The following is an 18,511-nucleotide window of genomic DNA, read 5'->3' as shown; positions in this document are numbered from 1 at the left end:
AACATGATAATGCCGAATATAAGATATCTAATAAACTTTAGAAAATATCTTTTAAGTTTTATGAGATATAAAATTTATGAGATATCTCTAAAGAGGAATAATTGTAAAAACGGCGTGCCTTAGAATCAGCCCATTCAGGGCCGTAACTGCCGATGAGGCAGACGAGGCAACTGCCTCGTCTGATTTTTTGGCAAAAAAGAAAATAAAATTATATAAATGTTATATTATAGGATATATGTTTAAAATGAAGACAAGCACCTTTGTCTTTGACACCATATTACGATTCTTTACATAGTACAAATGAAACACAAACATGATAAATTGGGATTTAAAAAGTGTCATTTTCAGTCGTAAAGTCAATCGGCGGCCCCCAATCCCCTGCCTCCCCTGATTTAGAACCCTACTTACGGCCCTGCCATTGGACGAATAGGGCGTGTCTTAACTCGCTTAGGAAACCAAAAACAATAAACATGTGATTTGCAGTGTAGATTTAGTGTCAGTTATAGTGCTAGTTTTCTTTCTTTTTCCCCCTCTTCTTAAACATGAACATATGTCATGAGGAAGCGACAAATCTTTCCCGAAAATTTTACTATCTGAGAGAGAGAGAGAATGATAAAGGCCTAACTATGAAAAGGAACTGATCGTTTTCGTTGATTATGTGATGATTTTTAAATCAGAGAGAGGGGGGTATATGTACATAAATATATGGATTTTTTTTTTAATTTGAACCATAGATATGATCAAAAGCACTTGGCCTTTTCCGTGAAGTTGATCGATATAATACCGTCTTGCATTGACAGAACTTTGTAATGCGCGAGTGGTCGCGCGTTGAAATTTATCCGTTTTTATCCGAATTATAAATTTTAAAAAGCTTCAATTTATAATTATGAATTAATAGATAGTCATTTCAATAAGAAATTTGCTACAAAAGTGAAATACATCTTTTTTCCCTTTTTTACCAACAATATAAAAAATATTTTGTCCGTAGCAAGCGCGCTACATTTCCCGCCAACTACAAACCTCTTTGGGTTTCATCCAGCTGACTGCATTAAGATTTCTTAAGAGTAATCTCTGCTCGGGTACACCAGTGGTTTGGAATGGATCAAGTGGATACAGAATCCATCATGAAAGATGGTATAATATGATACAATTATGACTTTTGTGATTAATTTGATTATTATAATATTCATTATTTGTTATCGACAATGTAAACAATGGGCATGAAGAGCACCTTCATTTCTCAGAGAAGTACCGGGAAAACTAGAATTATCTGTTATGCAGTACCATGGTGTGGTTGTGTAGTGATAATGTAGTTAAACTAACTGACGTTTTTACAAAGAACGGAAAAGTTGGAGACGATACTTCTTTTTTCTTCCACAAAATAGGCCTTTTACTGAGTCAGCGAATGTTTTTAAGTTAGCTCAATACACCAAAATTTTATTCAATGGCTCGTTAAAACACCTCTTATGAAGTATGATTTCACCATTGAAAGAGTGATATAAGCTTTCAATTATTTTAAGTGATTTTTCCTGGAATTATTAAAAATGTGTTTTGTTTGCAATTAAGATATAGATCTATTCTCAAGTCCAAATTTCGCTTTGAGTATGAGCAACAGAACATCTAATAAAACATGTCTAACTCTAAACAATTCAGAAGTTCAAATTTTTTACAGTGATTTTTCAACATTTTCCAAAGGGATCCTGTTGTGGCTTTCGAATTGGAAAAAATTTACATGTTTGTCATTGGGAAAAACGAGTATTATTGTCAATAAGCTAAATATATCATATCAAACAAGTAATCAAACACAAATTGATATCATCCTTCATTTATTTTACATATTCAACTTTCTTTCTTTATGCTCTTAAAATTTTCAATCATTCTGTCTAAATCATCTAGAATACACCGGTTTCGAGATACGAACTCTTCTGTGTAGGAGGTACATTTAGTGGAACTTTGAATGAGTAAGTGGGACAGAGTGGACCTACAGCACAGCAGTCGGCAATTTTATCAATAAAGTAGAAATATATGAGAAATGGGCATAAATACTACCACTGAGCTTCACGAGCGCTTGCTATGCTCGCGAAGCTCAGTGGTAGTATTTATGCCCATTTCTCATATATTTCTACTTTATTGATAAAATTGCCGACTCCTGTACCTACAGTCAACGAGGAAGACGATGAAATGTAATAAAATCGGCTTCTCTTATGATATGTAAATGTGGGAAATACAAAATACTATCAAAAGAAATGTTTTACTAAAGTGGAAACATTAAAAACAATGCCGTATTTGCAAGTAATATCTTAGATGTGGTATTTATGACCAACGAAATAACGTGATATGATAAGAATTCTATGTATTTAATTACTCCCTAAATACTTATAACTTACTCAGTTTGTGTATATAAGTCGAATTCGGGTAATCTAACAGTGTATGAGAAACTCACCGAGTACATTCACTTACGCTGTGATGAATATTAGTCCCACTCCCGCGTGTAAACAAATTGTTTCGCGCCTCACTATGCAAAAGAATTTCCCAAAGGGAAATAATTCGAGTGTATCTCGAAACCGGCGTATTGATGTGTATTTGTCACGTCGTGTTTAAACAATAGACTATTCACATAGAACTTATTTTCTAACAAATATGGTTTCACCAATTGTTATTATTGGGAAAAGTGCAAGTTGAATGGGGAAAAAATTGTTAATTTTTGGGGGGGGGGGGGGGGGGGGAGTCAGTATTCGGACCCAAAATCGGTTTTAAAAAATCAGTTTTAAATAAAATATTGAATGAAAATTGGAAACGTTATTAATATTTTTTAAATCTATGGAAACGTGTCAATACACAATTTCCGAGTTGCCCAATAGTTCTTTCCCCTGTGGAACTCTTGAGCACAGTGAGACACAAAAAATACTATCGTCCATACGTGGTGGGTACAAATACTTTTCACACCCAAACTGCAGGGACACACAATATTAATAAGTTTTATTAGTATTTAATTATAAATTAGTTCAAATGAAAATCAATAATCACCATTTTCCTTTGATTAGAATATCACCCATGCAGAAGAGGAAATACAAGATGATTTCATATTTAATCTAATGGCCTAATTCAATCAAATTTTATTCTTGATATGGTCAGTTTAATGTATACCAATGGCTGATATAAATTTTTTTTACACTTTTATTCATATTTACCTAGCTAATCTATAGTATATATGTATACATCGTGTACCCACCCAAGCGTTCAACAGAACACTGAACATGCCTCTATCACAGATATTAGACAGGGTCCATGGAATTTGCAGAGACACCAGGTAATTGCCAAAGATTTCTAGACTATCTGTCCCATTATCAATCCGTCCCTTTATAGTTGATTTGTCCCATTACCAATCCTTCCCTGTCTTTGAACTATTTTTCCAAGTTAACTTTCTGAATTGGTTTAAGGACAGACCATTTTGAAGATTAAGTTATATATCCTTGGTTTCAGTAGATAAAAAAAATACTCCTAAACTATGGGCAATTCTTTAAACTTCTGGAGTTTTCTTTAAAAAAAAATAATTCAATAGTTAGCTGATGCTGAGTTAAATTTTTTTTGGTGTTCAATAAAAGATGTTATTCTTGCAATTAATGATCAAAGATTGTATAAACAAAGCAGTTATGCTCAAAACTCTAAAGGTTTTTAACAAAAGAGTTTTCACAATGATTAATGGACACATTTTTACAGTGAGTGCTGTACAAACTTGAATAACAATGTTTTTACAATAATTAATGAGCTCACTTTTTCATAAACACCTCTTACTGATTATCAAAACAAAAACAATAAGGCTTAATTGTTGTGTACACAATTTTTAATATGCACATGCCTAATCTGACAGCTGAATAACAAATTCATTATATAACTTTAGAGACCTAAGATTTGTTTCCTAACATCTCTACTAAAGTGTGTTAAAATATACCACAGAAAGTACCAAAAACACCAATGTATCATTAATTTTTATGCCCCGAAGATGGGGGGGGGGGGGGAGCATATTGTTTTTGTCCTTTCTGTCATTCTGTCTGAAACTTTAACCTTGCTAATAACTTTTGAACAGTATGTGATAGAGCTTTGATATTTCACTTGAGTATTCCTTGTGACAAGACCTTTCCGTGGGTACCAACATTTTTGACCTTGGGAGTTTGACCTACTTTTTGAAAACTTTAACCTTGCTAATAACTTTTGAACGGTAAGTGATAGAGCGTTGATATTTCACATGAGTATTCCTTGTTACAAGACCTTTCCGTTGGTATTAAACCTTTGGACCTTGACATTTAACCTACTTTTAATTTTTATTTTACATTGGTCATAACTTTTAAATGGTAAATATTAGAGCTTTCATATTGTACAGAGCATTTCTTTTGATAAGATCTTTCTACTGGTACCAAGATATTTGCCCTTGTGACCTTGGCCATCTTTGGAATTGGCCATTATCGGGGGCATTTGTTTTCACAAACACATCTTGTTTAGGGTCTGTAGGGGGAAGAAATAAGGGCCAGTAAAGCTGGTAAAATTTTCGCTGGACCGATAATTTTCTAGAAATTGTCGCTCCAAATGACCTTTTGAAAATCTTTAAAAGCCTTCTTCTCAAGAACTACTGGGCCAGGAAAGTAGAAATTTACATGAATGCATCCCAACATTGTACAGAATAAATTTTGTTAAAATCATGTCCCCCGGGGATAGGATGGGGCCACAACACTGAATAGGGGATCAAAGTTTTACATACAAATATATAGGGAGAAAATCTTTAAAAATCTTCTCAAGAACCACTGGACTAGGAAAACACAAATTTATATGAAAGCTTCCTAACAAAGTGCAGATTGAGGTTTGTTAAAATCATGTCCCCGTGGGGTAGCATGCAGCCACAATAGGGGATCAAAGTTTTACATACAAATAAATAGGGAAAATCATTAAAAATCTTCTTCTGAAGAATCACTGGGCCAGAAAAGTTTACATAGAGAAAATCTTTATAAAAATCTTCTCAAGATTCATTGGGCCAAAGAAGTTTATGTTTACATGAAAGCTTCCTGACATAACTGTAGATTCAAGTTTGTAAAAATCATGGCCCCTGTGAGTAGGTTGGACAAACAGTAGGGACCAAAGTTTTACATGCGAATATACGTGGAAAATCTTAAGATATGGGCCAAGGTGAGCGATGTGGCCCATGTGCCTCTTGTTGGTAATTACCTTGTGTGTCGGGTTTCTACTAATTCCATGGACCAATTAGAAAAAGACATATCGAATAAATTAATATACAGGTGACTTTCAATAACACGGAACTTCAAGAGACCTTGATAAAAACTTCGAGAGATGGAAATTGAAGGTCCGCCGGCATGGTTCAGATTTTACAGTAACCGGAAATGTATACCAACAAGATCATATGATATCATTTTGACATGTTTTCCTTCATATTTGTCAGGTACTTTGATATCAAAATAAAAAACCTTATTTTGCATTAATAAAAACATTTCAAAGTTTATGTATTTATTTGTTCTTTAATCATGATTAGATAGGCATACAAAACCAAGTTCCGATGTCGCTTTACCCAAAGCAAAAATTCTAACGAAAGAGTAAAATGATGTTTTAGAGTAACTTGACACAAAAAACAAACTCTAGAAATTTAACAGACTGTAGATCTCTAAATTATGTATAAAATTTACTCTCTCAAAACAAAGTATAGATTTTATTCATAGTGGGATTATATATAATTTTAATCATCATGACACAAAACCCCAGTGCAAGGTGTAAACTGACCAATTAGCCAATTATATACTCAAGTATGTCACCTCCACAAATAAGCACCAGTGATGTTTCCCCTATGTAAACACTTAATTACCCCTCCCACATTCAGCAAAATCCAGGTAAGGCCCAATCAGAAATTACATGCTTGGGTAACAGTGGGTATACACTACCACCACTTCAAGAGATCTCCAGTGAAAAACAATGAAATGTGTTTTACGGGACCCAACTTCTTCACTTTGAGAAATCAAGAACTTCGAGAGATCGATAGTAAATTTGTTTTGTTATATAGAGAGAGAAAATCAAGACCATGATTTCACTGAGAGAGACCGGGAACTTTGAGAGATCGAAGTTCGAGCCATCTCGAGTCGCCAGTATTTTAATTAGAAGTTGAAATGAAATGGTCAAAATTTATATGAGGGCATTAATGTTTCACGAACACATCATGTTTTTAAAACATAACATTAACTGAGGGTTACTAGTCTTGAGATAAATGACTGATCTCAAATTATTACACCAACCCTGGAATTTGTACCAGTTTTTATTGGAAAAAATGGAAATTTCAGACAAAATGAAATACTAAAACAAGGTTTTAATAATATATTACTTTCCTTAGGTGATGTACTTAAAAGAAACGATGGAAGTCCCCCAATGAAGAAGCTGAGACAGCTAGATCTAAAGCAGATGAAACAAGGTCACAGTGCAGAGTGATTTAATAAGAATTGGTTTGTTGACTCTGAAGTTGAGAAATGGTTAATGATTGATCTTTACTCATTTACAGGTCGTTTACCATTCAAACCTGTGGATGTTATATCAAAGACCGGAATAGGAAGCACATCCGCAAGTTCTAAAAAACGAAAACTATCAGATAGTGAATCACAAAGTCCGAAACTTTCTAAAACTCCCAAGACAAAAACTGTAGTAGAAATCAATGAGTCGGAGGTCAGCTCCAAAACTCCGAAGTCTCAGACAAAATCTATAGGAGAAATCAATGAGTCTGAGGTGAGCTCTAGTTCAGAAGCTGATCATCAGACCAAGAGAAACCGAATTCGTAACACCCTGGAGAGGTTTGTGTGTAAGGCATCACAGGAGGAGATCTCATCTACCAATGATGGTATAGATTCCATGGAACAAAAGAGTGCCAAGTCCCCCATATGTATTGAGAGTGATGAATCTGATGAAGAGAAAGAAAACATTCCCAAAGAGGCCTCTAGTTCAATGGAAGAGGTTTCCGCGGGGGAAGAACAGGAAGAACCCGCAGAGCATGATGCTATGGAGCTTGATTCTAAATCTGCAAAAGAGGAGAAATTGGAGGAAGATTCAGAAAGTTGCTCTACCAGTCCAGTTTGTGCGACACCATCAAAGGGCAAGGTCTCAGATACTCTCCTAAAGACACCCACGTCTAAATTATCAGATTCTGTCTCGGACATCAGCTGCAGTGATAGTACACCCAATACTGTCAAACGAGCTCCGAGGAAGGTCAATTAAGACATTTTAAAACTTGAATCAGATATATATGCATGTTGCTAAACATGAAATGAAATTGAATGCTTAACTGGAAAAGTTGAAAGTAAAAATGTGAAAATAACGCCTTTCTCATTAAATTTTTTCAAATTTTGCAGCTGTCTGATGCTAAACGAAAAGAAAGAGAAGCCTCAAGACAAAAAGTTAAAGACGAGAAAGAAAGGATGTTGCAGGAAAAAAAACAGAAGAAGGAACAAGAGAGACTGGACAAAGAGCGCGAGAAGGAAAGACAGAAAAAAGAGCGTGAGGAAGCCAAGGCAGAAAAGGAAAGACAGAGACAGGATGAAAAAGTATGTTGTATTGCCTATATGTATAAAGGATGATCAGGTTTTAGTGCTTTAAACTTATCATACTCATTACAAAGGAATTGGGGGGGGGGGGGGGGGGGGCACATTTAGGAATTAACCCTGTCTAAATGCGAAATGACATGTCTGTGCAATACGGGACTTTCGAGATACGGATCCACTTGACTTTTATCGCGCGTTAAACGTCATTTGTAAGGCATGTCACTTTCGGATTACAATAACAACTAGGTAAACAAGCATGGAATTCTTCAATTGCTATCATATTCCTGCATTTGAATGCTATCTTTGAAAGAAAGGAATTACTACAACCATTTTATAGGAAAATGCATTTGATTAAAATACGGCAGTTGGTGAGGGAAATAAATGTAGGGAATATCTTGAGGATATCTGTAAAATCTCGCGCCTTTCATCCAATGATAAACGTCTAAATGCGCCTTTTCCCCTCCATCAAATTTACACCCAGGTACTAAGCACCAATGGTGACTAGGATCATAAACGTGGGACTGCGCATAGCTCTTTACGGACCGTCTGCTAGCTAAACACCATTTGTATCGTTGTCAACTTTGCCCTACAATTGGTTATTATCACATGACCGTGGTGTGTGAACGTCAAATATAATCGGTCATTCTGGCACATCCCCAAAGTTCCGTATTGTGTCCAGTCCATAACTTTGAAACAAGAGACAGTAGGTGTTGATACTCTCTGCTTGCAGTATGTGTAATTCATGGTAGACTAATGGAAGAAGTTGATAGATAATAGTGTTGGTTTAAAATCAGTGATTTTTAAGGCCCATTTTGGGTCCGAAGTTCGGCCCTTTCCCCTCCTAAAAATTGCCAATTTTTTCCCAATTTAGCTTGCACTTTTCCCAATAATAAAATTATGAAAGGACAACATATTTGGAAAAAATAAACATTCGATGTGAATTATATACATAAGACGTAACAAAGAGTTATGGCAATGATGATATGGATAGAATAGTTGAAAATTTTAAAAGGTTAAAGAAAATTAGATGTGTAAAATAAAGATAATATAATGATTGATATGATTTTAAAACTTATTTACGATAAAATTGACGTAACAACGACATTCAGCAGTCAAATAAAGGAGTATATCTCTGATATCTTTGATACATTGAAATATATTATAAATAAATTCCATTATTTGATATATTGAAATTCTGATTTATTTACCTGTGAACAAATGAAACAAAGAAGAATTCAAATTGTTGTTTCCATACGTTTAATGATTGTGTTATCTATTTTGAGGGGAAAACACTTAAAATGACAATTCCTATTCTAATCGATTATTAATCGATTACATGTGTCCGATTATTACTGATTAAATGATTATGGTTTTAGGTCCGATTGCCCATCACTACTGAGACAGATTACTTGTGGCAATATGTATCTTAGAAAAGGTCATAAGCATTGAAAGTAGAATATTCAGAGTGGTTTGTAAAGCATGGATTCTAGACATTTCCCTGACAGTAAAGGTCATTTAAAAGGGGGATTACGTGTAAAGGCATGGAATGTTTCTCACTAGATGACAAGGAAAACTGGTCTGGAATACTCTTCAGACATTTTGATTTTGTGAAGTTTTATTGCTTATACAGAATTATACTTTTTTGTTTAATGTAGCAAAAGAAAGAAAAAGAAAGACAAGAAAAGTTGGCTCAGAAAGAAGAAGAAAAAAAGAAAAAACAGGAAATACTGGAGTAAGTATTGCAGTCCATTGTTTGAAGTCATAGGTTTAGTGGTAGAAAGCTCGGGAATTATGTCTCCCCTCTTCCAGGGATAGACATATTGTTTTTGTACTTTCTGTTCATCCGCTTGTCTGTCACAAAATCTTGTGAACACTTCTCCTACATGGCTTATCCGCTAGATTTAAACTTTGTACAATGCTTCATTGCCATTTGTAGATGTGCATATTGTCGAAACAGGAAGATCGAATTATTTTCCTAAACGTTAAATGGATTTAAGAGGGGTGAAGGCTGTAAAATAGCTCATGAACGCTGTTCCTCCTTTATTACTTATCTGATAGACTTGAAATTTTGTACAATATTTCAATGCCATTTGCAGATGTGCATATTGCAGATACAGGAGGATTCAATTGTTATCCCTAAAGTTATAGTGGATCTGAGGGGTGGATGGTGTAAAATGTTTGTGAACTCTTCTATGTGGCTTATCGGAGTTCTTAACGTCTGTTCCTTCTCATGCTTTCTCCTCTATACCATGCAGGGGAGGAGGTTTCATTTGGAGCACTTTCAATTTGGGGAGCTTGGGAGACATTTGTTTTTCATAAAAATAATCTCTAGTTTAATCTTGCTACTAACATTACAGCGTTTTTTTCCCTTATATAACTGGTACCATTCCCAATGCCAAAAACCGTTGATTTTTTCCAATTTTGAGACTAAAAATTCCCAATTCAATTGATGAAAAATAGACAGCTGAGATTGTAATTTACTTAGTCTGAAACGTACGAGTTAACTAAAATGTTCACTTCCGGTATTAAATCGAAAGCACAAATCATGGCAGTGTGCGTGTTGTAGTCAGCTACGATTATTCTAAAACGAGCCTACGACGATTCCTTGTCTCACAACAGGAAATATTACCGTAAAAAAGTTTGTAAAGAGATGAATACTTTGTTATTTGTTCTTTTTTTTCCCTTTCTTATAGTTGAAATCATTTGCCGATACATTGGTAGAAAATTCCCAATTTGTTCGCTTTTGACGCTATTTTACCCAATAGAATCAGTACCGGTACCAGTGGATAGGAAAAAAACGCTGCATTAGAAAATTGTGTACTGGAACAGGATTTTAAAATTCAAACACTAGCATGTACATGTATATGAAGTTAAATACAGATACACATGCAGACTAGTGTGAGTCTTAGCTGCAAAGAACAAGGTACGGTTGTATACATAAAAAGGCCTAAAAAAAAATTCTCTCTATAAAATGTGTCTGGAATTAACCTTAATCAGCGTTTTAAGAAATTAAAATAAATGCCAGGTATACTATGTCAACAAAATCAGAATGATAGTCCTAAATGGATAGCATTATGACATCATGAATAAGACATTTCCCGCCTTTTTCTCAAAATAAGCCTGAAAACTGTCAAATGTCATACAAATTATTGCTCAGGAAAAGATGTGCGCATTTGTCGAGCAAAATGAAAATGATATATATTGTGTATTATTTTGAGATGAAAAACATGTTTCAATATGAATTTGCTCGACGCATGCGCTGTATGTTTTATAAATGGAAAACCACCTGAATTTGTGGATATTTTCATTGAAAATAGCATTTTTGCAATTTTATGCCAACTTCAAGCTCTCATCATATGACACAAATCATTTTGCTGATCAAACTGAGTGAATTTTGGGTTTGCTAAACTATTCCTTAATTGAATGCCAGGATTTGAGCTCCAAGTGAAATCATCAATATTTTGGGCCAGATGACTGTAGAAACTGTACCTACTTCTTTGTTTTAATTGAATTTGTGTTGTAAAGAGCAAAATTAGAAGAGAAGAAGAAAAAGGAAGAAGAAAAAAGAATGAAAGAAGAAGAAAAACAGAAAGAAGAGGAGGAGAAGGTGCTCAATACTGAATGTTTTAATGAATCAAATTCTTCATTGTGAGATGAAATTAAATTGATTCTAATTTAGACATTCTGGTGAGAGGCAGAGATTACTTTGTATATAATGAATTTGTTTTAGTTTAGAAACTGATTTTTATTTTATCTTCTAGAAACAAAGAGAGCAAAAGTTGAAGAAGTCTTTCACCAGTTTCTTCATCAAACCCAAAACTTCCCCAACAGCAAAGGTAATGATGTGAATATTATTTCAAATTGAATAAAATCCCATGAAGAATAATCAATGTACATGTACGAAGTATTATCGCCTTGTAATTCAATGAGGGGGGTATATATGTAATAATGGAACTATCTGTGAGTATGTGTGTAACACTGAGCTTGTAGACACTCTAAAGGCCACATTTTTATGCCCCCGAGATCAAAGATCTGGGGGCATATTGTTTTTGTCCTGTCTGTAATTCTGTCTGAAACTTTAACCTTGCTAATAACTTTTGAACAGTAAGTGATAGAGCTTTGATATTTCACATGAGTATTCCTTGTGACAAGACCTTTCCTTGGGTACCAACATTTTTGACCCTGTAACCTTGACCTTGGGAGTTTGACCAACTTTTTGAAAACTTAACCTTGCTAATAAGTTTTGAACAGTAAGTGATAGAGCTTTGATATTTCATATAAGTATTCCTTTTGACAAGACCTTTCCGTTGGTACCAACATTTTTTACCCTTGACCTTGGAATTTGACCTACTTTTTGAAAACTTTAACCTTGCTAATAACTTTTGAACAGTAAGTGATAGAGCTTCAATATTTCACATGAGTATTCCTTGTGACAAGACCTTTACATTGGTACTAAACCCTTTGATCTACTTTTTAAAAAATTGGCATTGGTCATAACTTCTAAATGGTAAATATTAGAGCTTTCATATTGTGCATGAGCATTTCTTGTGACAAGATCTTTCTACTGCTACCAAGATATTTGTCCTTGTGACCTTGGCCATCTTTGGAATTGGCCATTATCTGTGGCATTTGTGTTTCACAAACACATCTTGTTTGCTTGATACATACATACAAACATACATACAGAGTGATTCAGATTGGAATGCAATTTGATAGGACAGAGGGCCTAAATGATACAAAAATTATAGGCCATTTTGGCGAGATCAACAGAGGCACCAATTTATCTTAATTTTGATTGGACAGAATTTTTCGAAAACCAATCAAAATCTTCTTTCCAAACAATCAATTAAATAATTATATTATGACAAACCAAGACGGATAACAGTTATTTTCCCATGGCCGATAAACACTAGAAAACGATTGGCCGTATTGACCAAAAAACGAAAATTTCAAAGGCCAAACTGGCCTTTCTGGAGAATTTTAGTTGGCCATTTTCACAGTAGGAGATCAAAGCTTTAAAATTGGTGACAGTTGATGAATGATGTCTGGAAGAAATAGAATAACCGCATGAGGAATTTAACAACTGCTAAATTAAAGTGACGGCTATGGCACTTTTGACTACTCAAGAAATGTATGTGAACATGTATCATTCAAGGGGAAACACCTATTTTATTTTTACAGATTACCAGAGAACCTGTGGGGATGTTTATGCCATTTGAGATTAAGAAAGACATGTTGCTGGCCCCTCAGAAAAGGAGACAGGGGTTGGATTTGACATCAAAGGAAAAACTTGATCAATGTCTTAAAGATCAGGTATTTGAAATCTGACAGCATATCAATTCAAGGGCAAGAACACTGATGGTTCTATGTTCTTGCATGGAGATCAATGATATATATTTACATTTCCAATGTTTTTGCCGTCGATATCTTTACCAATTGTAATGATAGCCATTTCCTCATGAATGTGGTGCTGAAAACAAAATAAAATAGTACGTCCATTTTAATTACTAGGAATTCTGATAGAAATGGAAGTAGATATGAAAAATAAATTTAATTTTTGAATGTGTATGGGGGTGCAATCTCTGAAATGTACAATCCCTGGAAATGTACAGTTCCTGAAATGTTCTATAACAAATTCAGAGTGAACAGTGAGTGAATGTTGAACGCAAAACGATGAACACAAAACATGAAAGGAGCAAAAAGTGAACAGATGTTTTCTTCGCATCGTACTTATTTCACAATCAAGTAAGAAAAGAGATGTTTGCATTTACAAGGAATGAATGATTATTGCAGTACTTATATCACCAGAGTACATTAAAATCAATATCATGAGATATCTGATACATTTGTACATGTATGTACCATTGCATAATTACACATATATATTTATGTTAATTCAAATGCTGTTGAATGTTCCTTGCATGAAGAAAAAAAGGCATTCAATAAATCAAATAGCAATTTAGAATTAATGATAAGGAAATTAATTAAATTGGATAATTCAAGAAATTGTTTAAACATCTTTAATGAAGATTATTCATACATAATTGGCACCTACTCATCTGTTGACTTATAACATTTATACCTACAGTTAAATTGTATCGGTGAATATTATATGGAAGCCTATTTTTAATTTGAAATATCCGTAAACTTTAATGTATATTCATTTTTACTAGCTCACCAGAAGTGAGCTTTACAGATAAAAAATTGTCCTTTATCTGTCAACAACGTCAGCGTAAACTTTTCGCATTTTCATCTTCTTCTCCAGAACCACTGGGCCAATTTCAACCAAACTTGGCACAAAGCATCCTTGGGTGAAGGGGAATACAAATTTCTGATGATCAGTTAGATACCGATTTATGAAATTTAGGATGTAACATAGTACTGGACTGAAGTTTTCTTAGAATTAGGATAATCCTGATGCTTTTTAGTTCATATCTCTGATGTAATATGAAAGTTTCCTTCTACTCTTGCGGTTGTGTTCCTTTCCATTTTGTCCTCGTTATAAAGATCAATCCTCTGAATGACATTGCAAAGAAGAAAGACTGAACGCATGGTGAGCAAACAATGAATTGAATACATGGTGAGCAAACAATGAACACTGTTGGTAATGAATGTGAGCGGTTGGTGAACAATGAACGCAAAACTGAATGGAGAGTGGGAATGTAGAACATTTCAGGAACTATGAACTGCATCTCTTCCGCGTCAGCATACTTTCATGAATCGCTAAAGTGCCTCGTGAAGTAAATAGGAGTGAAGTGTTGCAGTTCATATGATTTTCACTTTAAAATGTATGATGGGTGTCTTATTATGGTAATTTTCTTGTTAGGAGGATGCGAGAAATCTGTACCTGTCAGAACTGAAGAAGAGGAGAATCGGACTGACAAAGCACAGGGGCACACAGGACAGGTAATTGTATTGCTGAATCCACACTTTGTTTCAGTTATGTCCCTTGACTGCCATCTTTGAGGGGAAAACCCATAGGATTCTGACAGTGGCCTTTGTAACTTTATCATTTAGCTTTTAAAAAAGAATTCTTTGAGTCTTTTATTTGTATTGCCCCTGTGGTCAGGGTACTCCTGCATTTATGAAATTTTAGGTCATCTGAGTAAAGTCTGGTCCGTCATGCATTAACAATTGAACATTCCTATTCTTTTCAAATTTGGTATGAAGCATGTTTGGGTCAAGATGGACTTAAATTGTAAATTTCAGGACTCCTGCACCCCTGGGGCCTTAGGAGTGGGACAAAAACTGCCGAAAGTTGACCAATTTTCAAAAATCTTCTCTACAATTGCACATGTGTAAGAAAAAATAATGCATAGTGATGTACAATGTATAGCAGAAAGGCCTCTACTAAAACTCTTAACTTTCAGGATCCCCAGATTAGAGGTTCTGACTCCAGGGTGGGGTCAAACATGGTGTATATATAGTGCATATGTGCAAAACATATAAATGATATCTGTTTTAATGTTATTGATACAAAATTGAAACTAATTGGATATTTAGAAAATTAGAAGGCAAATGTAATTGTAAATTTTATGATCCTAGGGGTAAGGGTTGGTTAAGGGTGGTGCCAAAATTATTATAACAATTTGAAGGACTTCTTTAAGTTTGCTGATACCGTATCAATTCTAAATGCATATTTAGGAATAGCAGAAAAGGATGTACAAAAAATGGTGAATTTCGCAACCCAGAGTTTTGACTCTAGGATTGGTACAAATTAATTATATCGTTTAACTCATTCAGCCCCACTGACGAGTATACTCGTCCTATTTTTAGTGCACTGTTTACCCAGTGACGACTATAGTTGTCCTGGTTTTCCCCTCCTATCTGGCCGATGACGACTATACTCGTCGTTTTACCTGTATGTGAAAGAAGCTTTGATTGGTCGAAACTAGAAAAATCCGGGTACACATGATTATGCCAACCAATGAATGACATGTTAAGATGTCTTTGTGTGAAGTGTTCTTTATTTAGATGCGATATAAATAGCTATACATAAAGGAATTTGGTACATGTGTTTAAAATATCGATCGAAAATGGCGGACGTATTGCGAGAAATTTTACAAGACGATAGCAGCGAAGAATTTGAGGGATTTGAATTGAAAGACATTGAAAATGCAGAAGACAACTACATTTATCATCTACTTAATTTGGATGATGCTTTAGAAAAAGGATCAGACCTCTAAGTGTCCGATATTGAATCGGAATCCGACCCCGAGTCAGAAAGTGAAAGTAGTGATGATGACGAGATTGTATTGGCAGATTACAATCGTTGGACAGACAATATACGGGATATAAACATTCCTGCATTCTGTGGACTGCAGCCTGGACCCACACAAATACTTGAGGCCGATAAAAAGGAGTTAGACTTCCTGAATTTATTATTTCCTGACGAGTTTTATACGACAATTTCCGAGGAAACAAACTCGTATGCACAAATCTGCATCAGAGCAAAAGCAAACTCTGGATGGTACGACACAACTCCTGAGGAAATGCGTGCATTTCTTGGTTGTTCAGTTGTTATGGGTATTGTTTCTACACCTGAACAAGATTTGTACTACCATTTGGACAACTTTCCAAACATTTATGGACAATAAACAGTGACAAATGAAAATTTTTGTTGGTGAAAACTGTTTATTTTTGTTTTCTTTTGGGAAATGAACAAACACTTTTTATGGTAAGATAATAAATTTTATATGATTAGAATCAGCATTTATTCTTCTTTCTAAACTGAAAATTTCAAAAACAGATGTGCATAATTAATGAAGTAGTGGCTATTTATCTATTTCTGCTGATAATTCAGCAGCAGCAGCAGGGAATCTGATAAAAAATTTGCCTGGGGCACTCCCTGCAAAACACTGCTGGGGCTTATCTCAGATAACAAAGCTGGGGCTGAATGAGTTAATGTTAATACATGTATATATTATGTAAAGCCGTTGATCAGTGTATGCACTTTTGAGGGCATTGAAATTTTAAGAACACATCTTGTTGTATACTGTTGCTGAATATCAGAATTTAGCTTAGAGCTATTCCAGAAATAAATACATGGGGGGGTCGGGAGGCACCTTTTGTATATACCCAAGCTTCAAAAAAAAAAATTAAAAATTACCCCATGACCCATCAAATTAATAAACTCATTTTACAATGACCCATCTAATAAAAAAAAAAACTAACCAGACCCACCACAAAAATATTTTTAAAAATGAAAACGGTACAAATCTCGCGAGGTTTTCGGGACAAACATTCTAGTCAATGACGCGGTAATGTCTGTGCGACATTGTATCACAGTAGTTCTGAAGAAACGATGTCACATCAACAATCAAAGGCATCTATGGCGGGAATCTTGGAAAGACTGGGAGTCCAAACGATGCTATTATCATGAAATGGGTATGGATATGTTTTTCCACGAATCGTTCGTCTTCTAATGGAGCCCTCTATATCACCATCACACCGACTGATAAATATAACGCATCGGTACCCTTGTATAAATCAACTAAGGTTTGCCTATTTTTATTAGAAAACGGAATACCTATTGGTTTCAAAATATTCCCAAAATCGATGCACTGTAAACTGTAATAATTTACAGAACAGAGTTCGCCGCCATCACGTCCAAAGGGACCCTACTAAACGCGCCTCTAATTTGAAGAGTGCCGTAATGGAAAGTTATGCGCTGCAAAGAGCGACAACTCGAATAGTTCTATGTTACTTCCGATTTTGAAAGCAGCATTTCGAAAGCACGTTTTCAATTTTCCCTCCGACGTTTTGTAACCAACACGACAAGAGTGACAATAAAAATATTCTGAAAACTCAACACCCACGTGGCACAAAATAAAACAATAGAAACTACCCACTACCCATAATAAATATTTTTAACAGTCCAACCACGGACCAATTAAAATATGAAAAAATACGACCACCCACACAAAAAAATATCGTTTGCCACCCGACACACACACACACCCCCACCCCCCCACCCCCCCACCCCCACCTTTCTGGAACAGCCCTTATTAAGACTGGTGTGTTCTGAAAGTGCTGGTACTTCTTTGACTATCGGTCAGCAGTTCAAGTCATCTAGGTCTCTGAAAATTGCAATATTTTCATGTACCCATGTAGTTGACAAAATGGTCTTCTGATCTAACTGATTTTTTTTTTTAAAGTATCTTCATGTAGAAATCAGACCTGATTTTATTCCACTTTTTAGCGGAATTCCGCTCTTTAAATTTGTGCAATCCGTTTATAAATTTGTATTTCACTTTTGTAGAGTAGATATACATGACCATTTTTGTCCGGTGAATCCATTTTAGATCCTTTTATACTATCTTTCATCATTGGAGGTAACACGCAATTTCATTGGTTCTTGGAGCTAGTAGTGTATGTTTATCCAATCATTGGTAGTTTAACTGAGAATGTTGGTTGTCGTAAAAATCCGTAATGGATGCCAAAATTCTACGAATAAAAGTGTTTAAGAAGTCGATTAAGGTATCAAAACCCCATGGAGAAAAGGTGAACGATGATTGATGTTAGCGGGAAGGGCTTTTGCCAATTATGCCATGAAGAAATCAATTACTCGTCACGTAGATGGTTGGCACTGGAACAGTACATCAACAAAAAAATTGCATGAAATCTAGTAGAGCCAATCAAAGCTTTTCTAGTAACTACAAAATAATATAAGTCCATTAATTTACGATAACAATAAACAGGGATTTATCAGTACCTTCTTGCGGGAACCGAAATTCGTCTCCCTAATATATTTTAAAGTCTTATTCTTACCTCCAATAAGTGTACAGTACCTTTCATGAGAAAACAAAGTAAAACAGTCATATCATCCGTAATTCCCCCTTATTCACCTCATTTAGCAATACTTCATGATTAATATGTTATAAAGGCACTATGTAAACATCTCCCAACTTTTATAACCTGAATTTTCTTAA

General features: G+C 34.9%; 1 protein-coding gene across 1 annotated transcript in view; it reads left to right on the top strand.

Annotated features, from left to right (window-relative positions):
* The first annotated feature begins 660 nt into the window (after positions 1-660).
* LOC125649879 (chromatin assembly factor 1 subunit A-like) overlaps positions 661-18,511 on the top strand; it is a 35,033-nt gene continuing 17,182 nt past the window's right edge. Inside the window, exons 1-9 of the mRNA XM_056166334.1 lie at positions 661-1,134; positions 6,386-6,463; positions 6,551-7,248; positions 7,392-7,583; positions 9,236-9,312; positions 11,106-11,187; positions 11,342-11,416; positions 12,762-12,893; positions 14,407-14,486. Coding sequence (XP_056022309.1) covers positions 1,098-1,134; positions 6,386-6,463; positions 6,551-7,248; positions 7,392-7,583; positions 9,236-9,312; positions 11,106-11,187; positions 11,342-11,416; positions 12,762-12,893; positions 14,407-14,486 — 1,451 coding nt within the window. The 5' untranslated portion in view covers positions 661-1,097. The remainder of the gene's footprint in view (positions 1,135-6,385; positions 6,464-6,550; positions 7,249-7,391; positions 7,584-9,235; positions 9,313-11,105; positions 11,188-11,341; positions 11,417-12,761; positions 12,894-14,406; positions 14,487-18,511) is intronic.

The sequence above is a fragment of the Ostrea edulis genome, chromosome 5 (genome assembly GCF_947568905.1).
Source record: "Ostrea edulis chromosome 5, xbOstEdul1.1, whole genome shotgun sequence".
In the NCBI taxonomy this organism is placed as follows: Eukaryota; Metazoa; Mollusca; class Bivalvia; order Ostreida; family Ostreidae; genus Ostrea; species Ostrea edulis.
The sequence above is the reverse complement of the archived record's forward strand: the minus strand, read 5'-3'. Positions and strand labels throughout refer to the sequence as shown.